General features: G+C 45.7%; 1 protein-coding gene across 1 annotated transcript in view; it reads right to left on the minus strand.

Moving 5' to 3' along the window:
- Positions 1-15,531, minus strand: part of bckdha (branched chain keto acid dehydrogenase E1 subunit alpha) — a 44,066-nt gene that overhangs the window by 14,387 nt on the left and 14,148 nt on the right. The window contains exons 2-7 of the mRNA XM_078533289.1: positions 12,230-12,406; positions 9,623-9,709; positions 8,430-8,538; positions 6,774-6,935; positions 6,034-6,240; positions 4,501-4,642 (exon numbers count right to left, since the gene is read on the minus strand). Of these exons, the coding sequence (XP_078389415.1) occupies positions 4,501-4,642; positions 6,034-6,240; positions 6,774-6,935; positions 8,430-8,538; positions 9,623-9,709; positions 12,230-12,406 (884 nt within the window). The remainder of the gene's footprint in view (positions 1-4,500; positions 4,643-6,033; positions 6,241-6,773; positions 6,936-8,429; positions 8,539-9,622; positions 9,710-12,229; positions 12,407-15,531) is intronic.

A 15,531-nucleotide genomic window follows, 5' to 3' on the forward strand; every position in this document is an offset into this window, starting at 1 on the left:
CATAGACCCCACCCCCTCATGCCTCAGATGTCAATGAGCAGATGATGTTTTAGATTCCAACCGTGATGAAATGTGTTCCTGGAGGTTTCATCACATGGCTTTTCCCCCACTCTCCAGCCATTAGTTGGCCAACACATCCATCCTTGTGACGTACGGCCTTCCTACGCCAATTGGAAAGCAAAAAGACTCATTACCCGATTGGATGATGCTTGACTGTTCAGCCAATCAGCCTTTTTTCCCTCATTTTCAACATCTGGTAAAGAGAAATGTCCCGATTTTTCTCCAGGGTTGCACACAGTGGTGTCCTGGAGATTGATCTTAATTCCTGGAGGCTCCAGAGCAATCCTGGGGGGTTGGCAACCTTAGCTGGAGGAGGTTAAGGAGAAAAGGGGGGGACAAGACCATGGAGGGATTTGAATACAAGGATGAGGATTTTAAACCTGAAGTACTGATGGACCAGGAGCCAATGTAGTCAGTGAGCACGGGGATGAACGGAGCACGATGAGAAATAAGATAAAGGCAGCATATTTTCCAATGAGTTCAAGTTTACAAAGGGCGGTGGTAGTCTTATATAAAATGATAAAACACAGGCCACAGTCTTGCTCACAAAGAGGGTTGACTGGTGTGGGAAATGAAGTATTGGGCAGTTGGTGGTGAAGATTCATGAAATAGTCACTAAGAGATTGAGGAGAGAAAGGAGGCAAATTTCCGTTCTATGGAGGATTGATGGGGCATGTTATCTGTAAAGGACCCTTTGTGGTGAATCTGTGGTTTGTGCAGTTTACAGCCATGAGCACGTGATTGAAGCGGCTGGGGCTGCAGTCAGACTGCGACTGCAGTTAGACTGCGAAACTGAAATGAACTATAATGGCAAGGACACAAAAGCAGGCTGCCACCAGCAAAGCCACAAACTGCACTGAGGGCATACCCATCATCTGTACTGTGCAGCCATGCTTTGCCTGATGCGCTCCGCGAGTATTAGTCTGCATATTTAGGAATGTGTTGGTTACGCTGTGAAGTGTCAAGCATGATGTCATCGGGTGCTGTGAGGAAGGATGCAGAACAGGCCTGTGTGACCCCAGCGTCAGCATGAAAGACAGGGCCCACGTGACTGGGTTTTCTTTTAGTGAAGGCGTGTGGTACAGCTAAAAAGAGAAGAAAACGAATGTTGGATCCAGGAGCTGGCGTCAAGAAAATGCAAGTGTGCTTTTAATTCGTTGGTCTCCATGGGAATCATAACACCTTACATCCAGTAGGCAGGACATACTGTCTTCCTGCCGTCTGCGATGCTTTTCAACCACTGTTTAAGAAGTGAGTGGTCTGTGCATTAACCCAATACACCAGCCAGTCCCCCCATTTGTTTACAGAGTGTGACGACTGGAGCAAGGAGCAACATCTTTATCTAAACTAGCTGATCTGTGGCATAGCACATAGGAGCCAAGGCCAATTGGAGGATATTGCAGTGTAAAAGAGAACATTACAGACTCTATACTACAGGAGTTGGTAGGGGAGTGCGGGATCATAGGACAGCACAGAAAGAGGCCATTCGGCTGATTAAGTCTGTGCCAGTTCTAAGAGCTATCTAACCTGTCCCACTCCAGCACCCTTTCCTAGTATCCCTGCAGTTCTTTCTCCTTCAATTCTCTTTTTGAAAGCCACTATTAAGTCTGTATCCACCACAATATTAGGCAGTGTATTCCAAAGCCTAACCCACTCGTTGTGCAAGAGAGTTCTTCCTCATGTCGCCTCTGACTCATTTGCCAATCACCTTAGACCTGTTTCCCCATATCACTGACTCTTCAGCCATGGGACATTTTATTTACTCTATCTAAATTGTTCATGATTTTGAGCACCTCTGCCAACTAGCCTTCTTTGCTCTAAGGAGAATAACCCTAGCTTCTCCAGTCATTCCATGCCACTTCAATCCCTGGAACCACTCTTTGCTGTACGCTCTCCAAAGCCTTCACGAAAAAAATGTCACCATTTGGGGGCCTGATTTCCTCAATGCACAAATTCTGACATAAGCTTTTTTGTATGAGGTGCTTTGCCAACTAGCTCAGACTCAACCTCAGCTACTGTATCCTGGAGGCTGGCAATGCCACAGAACGAGGCTAGACAGCTGTTCTGGTTGCATTAAGGGTGGTGACGATGATAATGATGTAGCATCTTTTTTACTTCCACTCACAGAAATCGGATTCCTGCAAAGCCATAAGCAGACTGTGGCTGGATCAACTACCTCTTTAACTTGCAAGTGGCTGGCTTCTGCATGATGTGGGTGTACAGTTTCTGGATTAGACTTATATTTATTGCTGCACATGTATACACACACGTGCACAGACTGCTCAGGTCCATGATCAGACCCAAGACAGAGACACCAACGACAGCTCCAATAAAGTAGTACATCTCTCATTACATCTCCTAGAAAACCACAAAGCATGTATGAACTATCAAACTGAAAGCTTACTGAGCAACCCAGAATCATTAAACTGCTGGACAAGACAGGGCAAGGAGAAACAGGAATACCATTATCAGAATAATCTCTCCTGATCTCTGGCTCGATTTCATTTTTTCTGTCTACCATTTTCCTACAGAGTTATATGGCTGGAACAAAGCCAACACTAGCTTGCAAAACCAGATTATATATACGCTATAGAAACTTCTATTTATTGAAGTACCTTTAGTACAGTGCAGCATCCAAGGCACTTCACCGGAGAGTTATCGGGCACAATTTGACACTGAGCCAATTAAGCAGGTGACCAAAAATTTGCCAGAGGTAGGCCTTAAAGTAGGAGAGAAAGATAAAGATGGGGAGAGCTTTGAGGAGAGAATTCCAGAGCTTTTAGCACCTAGGCAGCTGAAAGCACGGTGAAAAGTATGGGAGTGATTAAAATCAGAGATGTGCCAGAGGCCAGAATTGGAGATTTATCTCAGAATGGTGCAGGGCGTAGCAGAGATAGGAAATCATTTGAAAAGGAGAAAGTAAAAAAGAAAAATTAGCAGGGGAATGAGTTTAATTGTATAGCTCTTTCAATGAGCCAGCACAGGGGTTAGAATGATCTCTTTCTGCCTCAGTTAAGAAGTATTTAGAGATTAGGTATGCAGCCTTACTAGTTAACTGTGTAATCAGGAAATAGTTCAACAGAAATGAAACTTCCTGGTGAGCTCATCAGGCTGAGATAAGGCACCTGACTCCGGAATCCATCTGGGGCTGGTGATAAAATGAACTAAACATTGCCTATAAAGGGTTTAAACAACTTCAGGGAAGAGCCTACAAAACAGTCATGGAAGCTTAATGGAAAATTCTGTGTGTTTAATACAAGCGATGGTTCCAAGGTGCCTCACAAATGTAGCATGTCCTCACTTAAAGTTGTAGTTGCGCTCCTGAAAAGTGCGACTTGAAGTGAAACGGCTTTACGCACAACAGATTTTCCCATTAAAACCAATGTAAAAACTGTAGTTAGGTTCTGTAGGACCTCTCTCATCAGAAAGAAAAGCATTAAAACATTATACTCTTAGTTAGTTAAAATACTTTACAGTGCTAAATTTCTATATTGGTAAATGAAATAACTTTGAAAATAAAATAAGTGTAAAAATATAAAAGAACCAGGCTAACTTTATACTTACCTCCTGCTCATTGCCTTTCTTGCTCATTGAACCTCCTGCTCATCACGTCCCGCTCCCCAACTTGTCCTTCCGTCAACCCTCTGGCCTCTCCTGCTCCCTGACCCTCCCAGTCGCTGCTGACCCTTCCTCTTGCTGAACCTCTTGCTTCCAAGCTCCTCCCACTCACCGCTTCCCTCTCCCTCACTGTGAGCAAGGGCTCTGGAGATGAGTGGTGAGAGGCAGGAAGAGCAGCTTTGACTTGCAAGAGGTGAGCCGCATGTTGGAGAGGCAGTGAGAGGTGGGGTGGTCAGGGAGAGGGAGAGGCTGCGAACTGGAGGATCGACATACAATAACCTGCAGTTAAAAGTTGGCTGTGGCTGAACACTGTCTGACTCTTCTAGTATCGATCTCAGTCTCTTTCTGGAGAATCGCCCCTCTAAAATCAGCCTTAGCTCAGTGTGCTACACTCTCGTCTGTCCGTCAGAAGGTCATGGACTCCCATGATAACTCAAGTCCTCTCCTCTACCTCATTCTGGTAACCGGTAGATGCCGCAATGGGGAGACTGTAAGCTTGGTATACTAGGGGAATGAGACCAAATGGGACAAAAAAAAATCTTCATTCCAAGTAATCTTGTGAAATGGATCAATTCAGGATTGATTGGAACCCAGAATGACTGAACCCCTTTGAACAATAGATCTATAAAATACAAGGAGCACCAAAGGACCCTTTGCCTATGGTAATATTGTAGAGACAGGAGTGTAATTATCTATCCATAGGAGGGATGGGTGGATCAACCATTAATCTACCAGTGGAAACTGTTAAACAGAGCTAACCAGTGCTTGCTAACTAGAATCATTAACAGGCATTGCACATGAGCCAGCCTCCTGTATATTTACCTATAGGTCATGGCCTCGATGAGGAAGGGCTGGTTTTCTGCCACCGCTCTGCGTCGTGCCTCTTTGGTAGCGTTATAAACAGCAAAGACATCATTCCCATCCACTCTGATTGATATTATCCCATAACCAGGGCCTCTGGCAGCTATTGGGAGAGAGAGAAGATGTTAAACAATTCTGGCAATCCCAGGGGTCCAGAAGATCCGTTCCAACAGTACAGCCTCTATTTTAACCTACCCCACCTGACAGGAAAGGGCAAGGTTGGTACATGACAGAGTGTGGGGGGGTGGGTGCTTGGGGACCCGTTTCACTGACTTCAGTAAAGGTGTAAACCAGGCATCGTGCCCGCACCAACTCCCAATACCACCCAATCTATCGCCAATGTACTTCACTCCCAACATTCTGGGCATCAAACTTAGGAAGGATGTCAAGGCCTTGGAATGGGGACAGACTTCAGTTAGACGGACAGACTGGAGAAGTTGGGTATGTTCCCCTTACAGCAGAGAAGTAAAAACAGAAAATGCTGGAAAAACTCAGAAGGTCTAACAGCATCTGTGGAGAGAGAAACAGTTAACGAAACTTTAACTCTGTTTCTTTCTCCACAGATGCTGTCAGGCCTGCTGAGTTTTCCCAACATTTTGTGTTTTTATTTCCTATTTCAAGCATCCACAGTGTTTTGCTTTTATCCTAAGGTTCAGAGGAGTTTGGATAAAGGGTGTTCAAAATCCTGAAGGCTTTCGATAAGAGTAAATAAGAAATTGTTGGATTGGCATAAGAGTCGTTGGGAGGTTTGTGGCGCAGTGGGTAGTGTTCCTGCCTCTGAGCCAGAAGCTCCGGGTTCAAATCCCACTTCAGGTCTTGATGGCCAAAGAGGGTGTGTTCATAATGCAGCCAAGCAGGTTGTGGGTCAACTTGTTAACAATGCGGTAACAGCAGGAGACCCTCCTGGTCAGCCACATGATACAAAGAAATTCGGAGCCTCTACCATCAAAATCCATAGCTCCAGGCTACAACATGCACGTAAATGTGTATGTTGCCACAGCAACTTGGAGTCCTTGGTGGGGAAGGTTGGGTCAGTTGGCTGGACAGCTGGTGTGGGCCAGTTTGGTGCTAACAGCACAGGGTTCGATCCCTGTTCTGGCTGGGGTGGATTCGGGACCTGCCTTTGAGCAGAGAACTAAAGAAGAAGAGTCATTAACCAGAGGACACAGATTTGAAAAGATTGGTAAAAGAGCTGGAGGCAACAGGGTGGAAGAAAATTTTTCATCCAATAAGAGTTACGACCTGGAATGTGCTGCCTGAAGGATGTTGGAGCAGATTCAATAACTTTCAAAAGGGAATTCAGTAAATATTTGAAAAGGAAAAAAAATTAAGGCTGTGGGGCAAGAGCAAAGGTGAGGGACTGATTGGACCACGCTTTCAAAGAGCTGGCACAGGCACGAAGGGCCAAATGGCCTCCTAATGTGCTGTATCATTCTTTGATTCTATGAATACCTGTTGATACCATCTCCTCTCTACTACATTCCCTATACCTACCGATGCCGTCTCCTCTGTACTGCTCGTGAGTTGGTGTTGAGATTGCGTAGCCATTGTTCCTGCAGAAGAATACAATGGGACACTCTAGAGTGGCTGAGAAGTTGAAACCAGCGTGAGCGTCCCCTTCACTCGCAGCACCTTCTCCGAAGTAACAGATGACTGCACGGTCTTCCTGACTCAATTTGTAGGCATATGCAGCCCCAACAGCTGGAAGTAGAAAGCAGACAGGACGTCAGAGAATTCAAACAGGAGGGATTGATTGTGCTGTCATATGGAGGGAGGAAAAGAAAACACCAGCGCAAGAGGGGACCAATCACCCCTCGGGACGGCCGCCTGTGTCCCCCAACTTTGCCAGGACAGTGTTGGTATGGCCGGAGGCGTGGACAGATGGAACAGCAAGGGGATATGGAGCAGGAAAATCCAACTGCAGAATGGAGAACAAATAGGTCTCCAAAGGCAGAGAGCCATGCTCATCAACAAACGAATAATGGGCTGGATGAGGGTAATTCCTATCTGGGAGTGGGGCATAACACCCAGGGGAAGGAGCACCGCACATGGAGGACAGGGATAAGAAAGAGTGGGGGGTGGGGAATGGACAGTGAGCGATGAGGGGCACTGCACCTGGTAGAGCGCCAAGGGAGAGGGGGGGGGAGCGCCAAGGAGGCGGGAGAGCTCAAATGGGAGAGTAAATGAGCGGTAAGAGAGTGGAGGTAATATGTGATTAGAATGCAAATTCTTACCCTGGGGTATTTGTGTTGCCAAGGGAGATGAGATTGTAACAAAACGAAGATCCTTGCTGCCATAGTGAACAGGCATCTGACGCCCCTTACCCACATCTCTGGCACTGGCGTAGCACTGAGCCATGAAGAGCTCCAAGGGGAAACCTCTATACATTAAGACACCTAGGAAGGAGGCAAAGTACAAGTACATTAGAGAAAGAGAACGCAGTGCCTCATTATCTCCAGGGTACCATGGAGAGCTGCTCATCCTCAGTGAATAACCTTGAAACACAATCACTGTTGTTAGGTGGTAGCAAAGGAATGCACAACAAGATCCCACAAACAGCATACAAGATGAATGACAAGATAATCTATTGATCTGGGTGGTCTTAACTGAGACTAGAATGTTGGCCAGGATGCTGGGAGAGCTCTCTCCTCTTCCTCAACTGTACCATGGGATCTTTCAGACTCATCTGAACCAGTGAAATAAGTAGACCATGGGTTAAATGTTCCATCCAAAGACCTAAAATTTTGTCAGTACAGCACCCTCCCAATATTGTATTGAAGTGTCCCAGTTCCACAGAGAAGTCTAAATATTCTAACTCATAGCCGATACTGGTATCTGTTAAAATAAGCTGACAATTCAGACATGAAATCCCTAAGAGTAGACAGTGAACAATGTATGGCTTGTACACATATAGAATGGAGGAGAGGTGGAGGGGAATTAGCAAGCATAATTTTCCATTTTTAGAACAGAAGATGAGGGGTGTCCGTGTACTGTCAAGGAGCAATGGGGCAGGGTTTGTCCACCCCGCTACCCATAGAGCCAATGATGGGCACTCTCTACCCCTGCCACCCACAGAGCCAGTAGGACACATTAGCACTGTTGGATCATCCTAATGTTGTGGCACTACAGGCAGGATGGCCTGGGAAGCCTCCCTCTGACTGGCGCTGCTCATCGGACCTCTGATTGGGGAAGCTGATCACAGAATCATACAGTGCCAGGAGGAGGCCAGTTGGCCCATTATGGTTGTGCTGTCTCTTTGAGAGACCTATCCAGTCAGCCCCACTTCCCTACTCTTTCCCCATCGTCCTGCAATTTTTTCTAATTGCCTTTTGAAAGCTAGTATTGAAGCTGCTTCCATCAACCTTTCAAGGCAGTGCATTCCACTTCATTACAACTCATTGCAAAAAAAAAAAATATTCTCCTCATCTCTCCTCTGGCTATTTTGCCAATTAATTTTAATCAGTGTCCTCAGCTTATCGATCCTCCTGCCAGGTGAAATATTTCCTCTTTATTTATTCTATCAAAACCCTTCATGATCTAGAATGTCTCTAATAAATCCCCCCTTGACCTTCGTTGCTTGAAGGAAGAGCAGCCCCAGTTTCTTCACATAAATGAGGTCCATGTTACCAATCTAGTAAACGTCCTCTGCACCCTCTCCAAGGCCTTGACATCCTTAGTAAAGTGTGGTGCCTAGAATGCAACACAATACTCCAGCTGAGGCCCGACCAGTGATTTATTAAAGGGTGAGCAGCTCAGCAAACTCCCTGAATGTTACTCCTGCCTGTGGAGCCAATGGAAAGTAGGGGCTTGCTGGTTGAGGAGGCAGCAGTCACATCAGTTCTGCCGCTGGCCTGGGCTAACCAAGATTACAATCTCCACCTTTCACTTACCCGCTTCCCTGTACTGCCCGAACACCAGGTCATCAGGTTCCAGTGCAGCAGCACTGCCGATATGTGTGCCCTCTTCACCATAGTTGGTCATATAAAAGGATATTCGGCCCTGTAATACAGGCAAGGAATCTAAATGTGGCAGGGGTCAATGAACAACATATCGACAGTAGCAGGACAGGTCTTATCAAGGCAACTCACACTGGCTGGTCAAATAAAAATCCTGAATTTATACAAAACCGGGAGAGAGAGAGAGAGAGAGAGTGAGTGTGTCTGTGTGTGTGTGTGAGGGTGAGAGAGCGAGAGACAGAGGCAGAGACCGAGAGACAGAGAGAGACACACAGAGAGAGAGAGACAGGCAGAGAGAGAGAGAGAGAGAGAGAGAGAGACAGACAGAGAGAGAGAGAGAGAGAGACAGACAGAGAGAGAGAGACAGACAGAGAGAGAGAGAGAGACAGACAGAGAGAGAGACAGACAGAAAGAGAGAGAGAGAGACAGACAGAAAGAGAGAGAGAGAGAGACAGACAGAAAGAGAGAGAGAGAGACAGACAGAAAGAGAGAGACAGACAGAAAGAGAGAGAGACAGACAGAAAGAGAGAGAGAGAGACAGACAGAGAGAGAGAGAGAGAGAGAGAGAGACAGACAGAGAGAGAGAGACAGACAGAGAGAGAGAGAGAGAGGGAGAAGCTCATGACCAAAGACCAGAAGCTGCAAGGTAAGTTGGGTGCTTTTCTGTCTAGAGCTAATATGGGAAGTATATATCCCACATTAGACTGTAAATCACTACCTGAGTTTATTGCTGTACTTTACATGAAGCTTAATAAACTTGTTCTGACTTATTTCATGAAACTAATCTCACATTTGAACTTTTGTTGCCAGTCCGTTCCCATAACAGTGAGGGGGCTCAGGGCCTCTCAAGGCGACAAGCACACCCCGGGATAACTCCCCCACTCTTCTTCTCATCGGATTATGGAAGCTTTTATATCCACCTGAGAGGGTAAGTGGGACTTCAGTTTAACTGCTCATCTGAATGATGGCATCTCCAACAGTACAGCCCACCTTCAGTACTGCACCAGAGAGTCAGCTTAGATTATTGTGCTTAAGGTAAAAATAATTAGTTTCTCTCTCTCTCTCCTTCAGTGACAGAACAGGCAGAGCAAATATCCTGTTCCGCTCACCACCTTGCAATTTTTTACCTGTCGCTGGGATTCATATAAAATGCGATCCATTGTGTTCAGCAGCGTCATCTTCTGATAGAACTTTAGTACCATGTCCTTCGGCAACTGCAGGAAGAACAGAATGAAAAGAAAAAAAGGATGTGTGACCAGTGAAAAAGGCCAGTGAACAGAAAGGTTAATACTTCCAATGAGGACAGCAATTTAAGCCCTGCTGTAACATTAGTGTGATGTGAGTTCACAGACCCCTCAAGGGGGAAAGGGGGTTGCCACACTGGAAATGGACACAGCTAAATTAGACCTTAGGTACAAAAAATGTTTTCAAGACGATGTTAACACAAAGTTATTTTTTAAAAAACACATCCATGTTTTGCACAGGCTAGATGGACAGAATGGCCTCCTTCTGTTTTGTATGATTCTGTGATTTATGAACCATTTAAAGAGCACAGTTTCAGCTGTCAATGTTCCCCAACACTACTCGCATACTCCTGCTGCGACACGAGTGACAGGGGAGGATCATTCCCGATCTTCCTTCCTTTTGGAGCAATACCCACGGGATGTGGGCATCACTGGCTAGGCCAGCATTTATTGCCCATCCCTAATTGCCCTTGTTCAGAGGGCATTTTACGAGTCAACCACATTGCTGTTAAGAGGCAGCGGTGTTGGTGTGGGACTGGAGTCAGCAATGGGCCCTTTGAGCTGTGTAGGTGCGCAGCAACCTGAAACTTACCCCACAGTGCAACAAACAGGCCAAATTAGTGGGAACATAGGCCCAGATTGGGCAAGGACTGCAGTTTTCCTTCCCTAAAGGACATTGGTGAACCAGTTAAGTTTTTACAACAATCTGTCAGCTTCACGGTCACTTTTACTGACACCAGCTTTTTCACTGCCTCTAAAAACTGAATTCAGTTCTTTTTAAACTGCCCTGGTGGGAGCTGAACTCGCTTTCGCTGAATTACCAGTCCAGTAACATCTACTGCACCCCTGATCTGCCACAAGACACTTCTCACTCCCAGTCCAAATAATTTGAATTTCAAAGTTCTGACTTGGTAAATTTACCCTGTCGGGCCCTCTCCGCTGATACAGGAAGCACTATGTGGGAATGATAGGAATAGAGGGAGGCACTGAGATTTATTGAATGCACTTTAATCATTGGCCCGAATCTTCTGTTGTCCAGAGCAGTGAAATCTGGACTGAAGTCTGCGTTGTGCATCCGAATGCTGTGCTGTAATTGCTCGGGAAATTTAAACTTCTGATTGGCTGATCTGCGATACCCGGAACACTCCACAAAAGTCTCCGACACTGAGCTCAGAGTTGGAGACTTTGGCCGTACCTGGAAATGTTACAAAGGTTTAATTCTCTGATGTAACTCAACCAGATTAACCAGCGTAACTGAAATGAGCACCACAACTGACACCCCCCAATCACCACCACTGCCAGCCCAACCTTCTCTCCCACCATCACCCCCCAACCCGACTACCCCTCAACCCGACCACCGCCTGATCTGACCCCCGACCCAACTATTCCCCCTAACTACGCCCCCCCCAAGCCATCGAAAGGCTTGAGACCTTTAAATAGTTACCTGAGTATGGCAGTTACTGACGTGGAAAGGGGGTATGTCCTCACTTTGCCCGTATTTTACGCTCACCGGCCTTTCCCAGGAGGGTCTGTGCTGACCCATTTCTGCTGCAGCTACGATCGGAAGTCCCGGCTGAAAATGCGCAATATAGTCAGGGTGCTGCTAACCGGGAGATCCGGGCCAATGTGTATTGATGGATAACCACACCAGATTTGCTGGGGAAATGGTAATCACTTTATTAAATGCTTTCAAATCCAATGATTGGGGAGGGTGGCCTTGACATTTTGGCTGTCGGGAACCTCAGTGTGTGTCTGGGTTACCATAGGACAAGACACTTGTGCCATCTAGTGGTTGGACGTCATTTCCCAGTGCGATAAATCACACATTTCAAAGCATTATTTAGGGTTTCATTCAAGTATTCAGAGTATTCCTCCAGCAAGACTGGCAAGCTGCACTATCTGAATGAAAGCATCCAAGCTGCGGGATTAAAATCTAACCTGACCATGGGAACTGGAATGAAGTGATCTAATAATCTCCACGCAACTGTCTTCCCTCTCCAATACTCTGCACCACTGAGAGTGCTGCCTCTTTCAGTTATGCCTCCTCTGTGCGGCCAACCCTCTGACACCTCAATCAAGTGGCTACTTTCCACGTGAGAGCCTGCTACGAGTTTGCACTAAGCAGCTATTTAACCACAGGGAGCATCGTGGTGCAGTTCAAACTGCTTCTCTTTGCACGTGCACATTCTTCCACAGGTGTACAGGGTGGTCAGGAGCAGGAGCCCCTCCTAAGCCCAGGAATGCGACGCTGATGGTGGGTAGCTTATTGCTGAGATCAGTTCACAGCTCAAGTTACGACAATTCTGTTAGAAGTTGCCCACCTTTGGGGCTCAGTGTCAGCACCTGGCAGTGCAGCTGCCTGCAAGGCTGCCAAGACATTGTTGTTAGTAAACGCACTTTGAGGAACTCCTTTGATCCTGGAGAGCACCAAATAGAAGCTGTTAGCTTCGATCCTGTATAGTGCACACTGTGAATTTGGCGGCAGCATACCTTAGGGTCCTCATCGGGGTTCATGATCTGTCCTTGTCGGTCCATCACCCGGTAGATGGGGATACCAGATATGACATTGGGCTGAATGAACTCCAGCCTGTCCACAAACTCTGCGGAGGCTCCTGGGAATTGGGGCTTCTCATCCAGGGATGTGAACTGCTGCTGGTGAACCGCATGCTGGAGATGAGAGGGAGAAGACTGTCAGATGCATTGATGGATAACCACACTAGACTTAATGTGGAAACAAATGATTGTTTAAAAAAAATAAGTTTTCATACAAAAGATACATTTCCATACAAAAATGTGTTACGTTTAGCAGGATATCAGAGAATGTGGGGCAGTATGTTTACAGGCGCAGTATAACCAACCCCCCCACACACAGAATCACCAGGGGGAGTGTGAAGCAAGTCAGGATCACTGTGAAGCAGACCGGGAGGAGTGTCTTTAAATTGTATGAAAAACTTTTCAATTAACTTCCCTAAATAACAGAAGAGAAGCTGGAGAGTCTTTATTTTTTTAAGTTGTGAGTTTTATTATCTAATAGGTAGAGGAAAGGCAGAACAAAAACAAAAATACCTGGAAAAACTCAGCAGGTCTGGCAGCATCCGCGGAGAGGAACACAGTTAACATTTCGAGTCCGTATGACTCTTCAACAGAACTGTTCTGTTGAAGAGTCATATGGACTCGAAACATTAACTGTGTTCCTCTCCGCAGATGCTGCCAGACCTGCTGAGTTTTTCCAGGTATTTTTATTTTTGTTTTGGATTTCCAGCATCCGCAGTTTTTTACTTTTATCTTAGAGGAAAGGCAGGACAGTTCCGACCCCTGGGGTACACATCCTGTTACAGAATCACAGGACTGTTACAGCACAGAAGGAGGCCATTCGCCCCATCATGCCTGCACCAGCTCCCAAATGAGCAATTTACCTAGTGCCATTTCTCCTCCTTCTCCCTATAGGCCTGCACATTTTTCCATTTCAGGAAATGATCCAATTACCTCCTGAATGCCTCAATTGAACCTATCTCCACTGTACTCTCAGGCCATGTATTTCAGATACCAACCACTTGCTGTGTGGAAAGATTTCTCCTCATGGCTCTCATAGAGTCAGAGTTATACAGCACAGAAACAGGCCCTTTGGCCCATCATATCCATGACGGACATCAAACACCTATCTATTCTAATCCCATTTTCCAGCACTTGGCCCATAGCCCTGTATGCTATGGCGTTTCAAGTGCTCATCTAGATGCTTCTTAAATGTTATGAGGGTTCCTGCCTCTACCACCCCCTCAGGCAGTGTGTTCCAGATTCCAATCACCCTCTGGGTGAAAAAGCTTTCCCTCAAATGGCCTCTAAACCTCCTGCCCCTGGTCTCTGTTGCTTCTTTTGCCAATTACCTTTAATCTGTGCCCTCTTGTTCTCGATCCTTCCACTAATGGGAACAGTTACTTCCTATTTACTCTGTCCAGACCCCTCATGATTTTAAATACCTCTCTCAAATTTCCTTTCAACCTTCTCCCCTATGTAACTGAAGTTCCCTGGATCCATTCTCGTGAATCTTTTTCTGCATTCTCTGCAATACCTTCACATTTTTTCCCTAAACTGTGGCATCCAGAACTGGATACAATGCTGGAGCTGAGCATGAACCAGTGTTTTGCTGAAATTTAACATAACTGCCTTGCATTTGTCCTCTATGTCTCTTTATTAAAGTTCAGAATATTGTATGCTTTATTAACTGTGCTCTCAACCTGTTCTGCCTCTTTCAATGACTGATGCACATATACACCCAGGTCCCACTGCTCCTGCACACCTTTCGAATTGTACCCTTTATTTTATATTGTTTCTCCGCGTTGGCTCCTACCAAAATGAATCAATTCACACTTCTCTGCATTGAATTTCACCTTCCACTTGTCCACCTATTCCACCAATTTGTCTATGTCCTTTTGAAGTTCTGCACTATCCTCCTCAGATTTCGGAGAAGCATTGTGAGCTATGAATTTTATGAATTATAAGAGGAATGGAATTGAAAAGGTAGGGAAGTTTTACAACAACTGTACAGGGCCTTGGTGAGACCACATCTGGAGTAGTGTGTGCAGTTTTGGTCTCCTTATTTAAGAAAAGATATAATCACTTTAGAAGCAGTACAGAGAAGGCTCACTGGACTCGTTCCTGGAATGAAGGGGTTGTCTTATGAAGAAAAGTTGAGCAGGTTGGGTCTATACCCATTGGAGTTTAGAAGAATGAGAGGTGATCTTACTGAAACAAATAAGATCCTGAGGGGATAAAAGCAAAATACTGCGGATGCTGGAAATCTGAAGAAAGGTCATACGGACTTGAAATGTTAACTCTGTTTCTCTCTCTACAGATGCTGCTAGATTTGCTAAGTTTTTCCAGCATTTTCTGTTTTTGTTTAAGATCCTGAGGGGACTTGATAGGGTGGACACCCGGAAGATATTTCCTCTTTGGTGGGGCGGGGGTAGGCTAAACTAGGGGACATAGTTTAAAAATAAGGGGTCTCCCTCTTAAGACAGAGATGAGGAGAAACTTTTTCTCCCAAAGGGTTGTCGGTGTGTGGAATTCTCTTCCCCAGAGAGTGGTGGAGGCTGGGTCTTTGAATTTATTCAAGGCTGAGTTAGATTTTTGTTGAGCAAGAGAGTCAAGGGTCATAGGGGGCAGACAGGAAAGCGGAGCTGAGACCACAATCAGATCAGCCATGATTCTATTGAATGGCGGAGCAGGCTTGAAGGGCTGAATAGCCTACTCCTGCTCCTATGTATCAGTGATAAGCGTCTTCAGTTGTGTGGAGAGATTAGAGAAGCTTGGAGCTTTTCCTCCTCAGCAGATTTCAAGGGAAGGTTTAATAATGGTACTCAAAATGAAGAGGGTTTTTTGATAAGAGTAAATAGAGAGAAACTGTTTCCACAGGCAAAACATCAGTAGCCAGAGTACGTAGATTTAAGGTAAAAGCAAAATATTGCAGATGCTGGAGATCTGAAATAAAAAACAAAGTGCCGTAAAAACTCAGCAGGTCTGGCAGCATCTGCGGAGAGAGAAACACGGTTTCAAGTCCATAAGAATCATATTGGACTTGAAACGTTCACATAGATTTATGGTAATTGGCAGAAGAATCTGAGAGGAGCAGTGGAACTTTTTTTTTTTAAATGCAGCGACTTATTGTCTGGAATGCACTGTCTGAAAGCAGGTACAACAGTCACTTCTGAAAGGGAATTGGGTATATATTTGGAAATGAAAAACAATAGCAGGGCTCTGGGGAAACAGAGGGCTGTAGAGCTAATCTCTTTTTT

Source organism: Cetorhinus maximus, chromosome 32, assembly GCF_964194155.1.
Source record: "Cetorhinus maximus chromosome 32, sCetMax3.hap1.1, whole genome shotgun sequence".
Classification (NCBI taxonomy): Eukaryota; Metazoa; Chordata; class Chondrichthyes; order Lamniformes; family Cetorhinidae; genus Cetorhinus; species Cetorhinus maximus.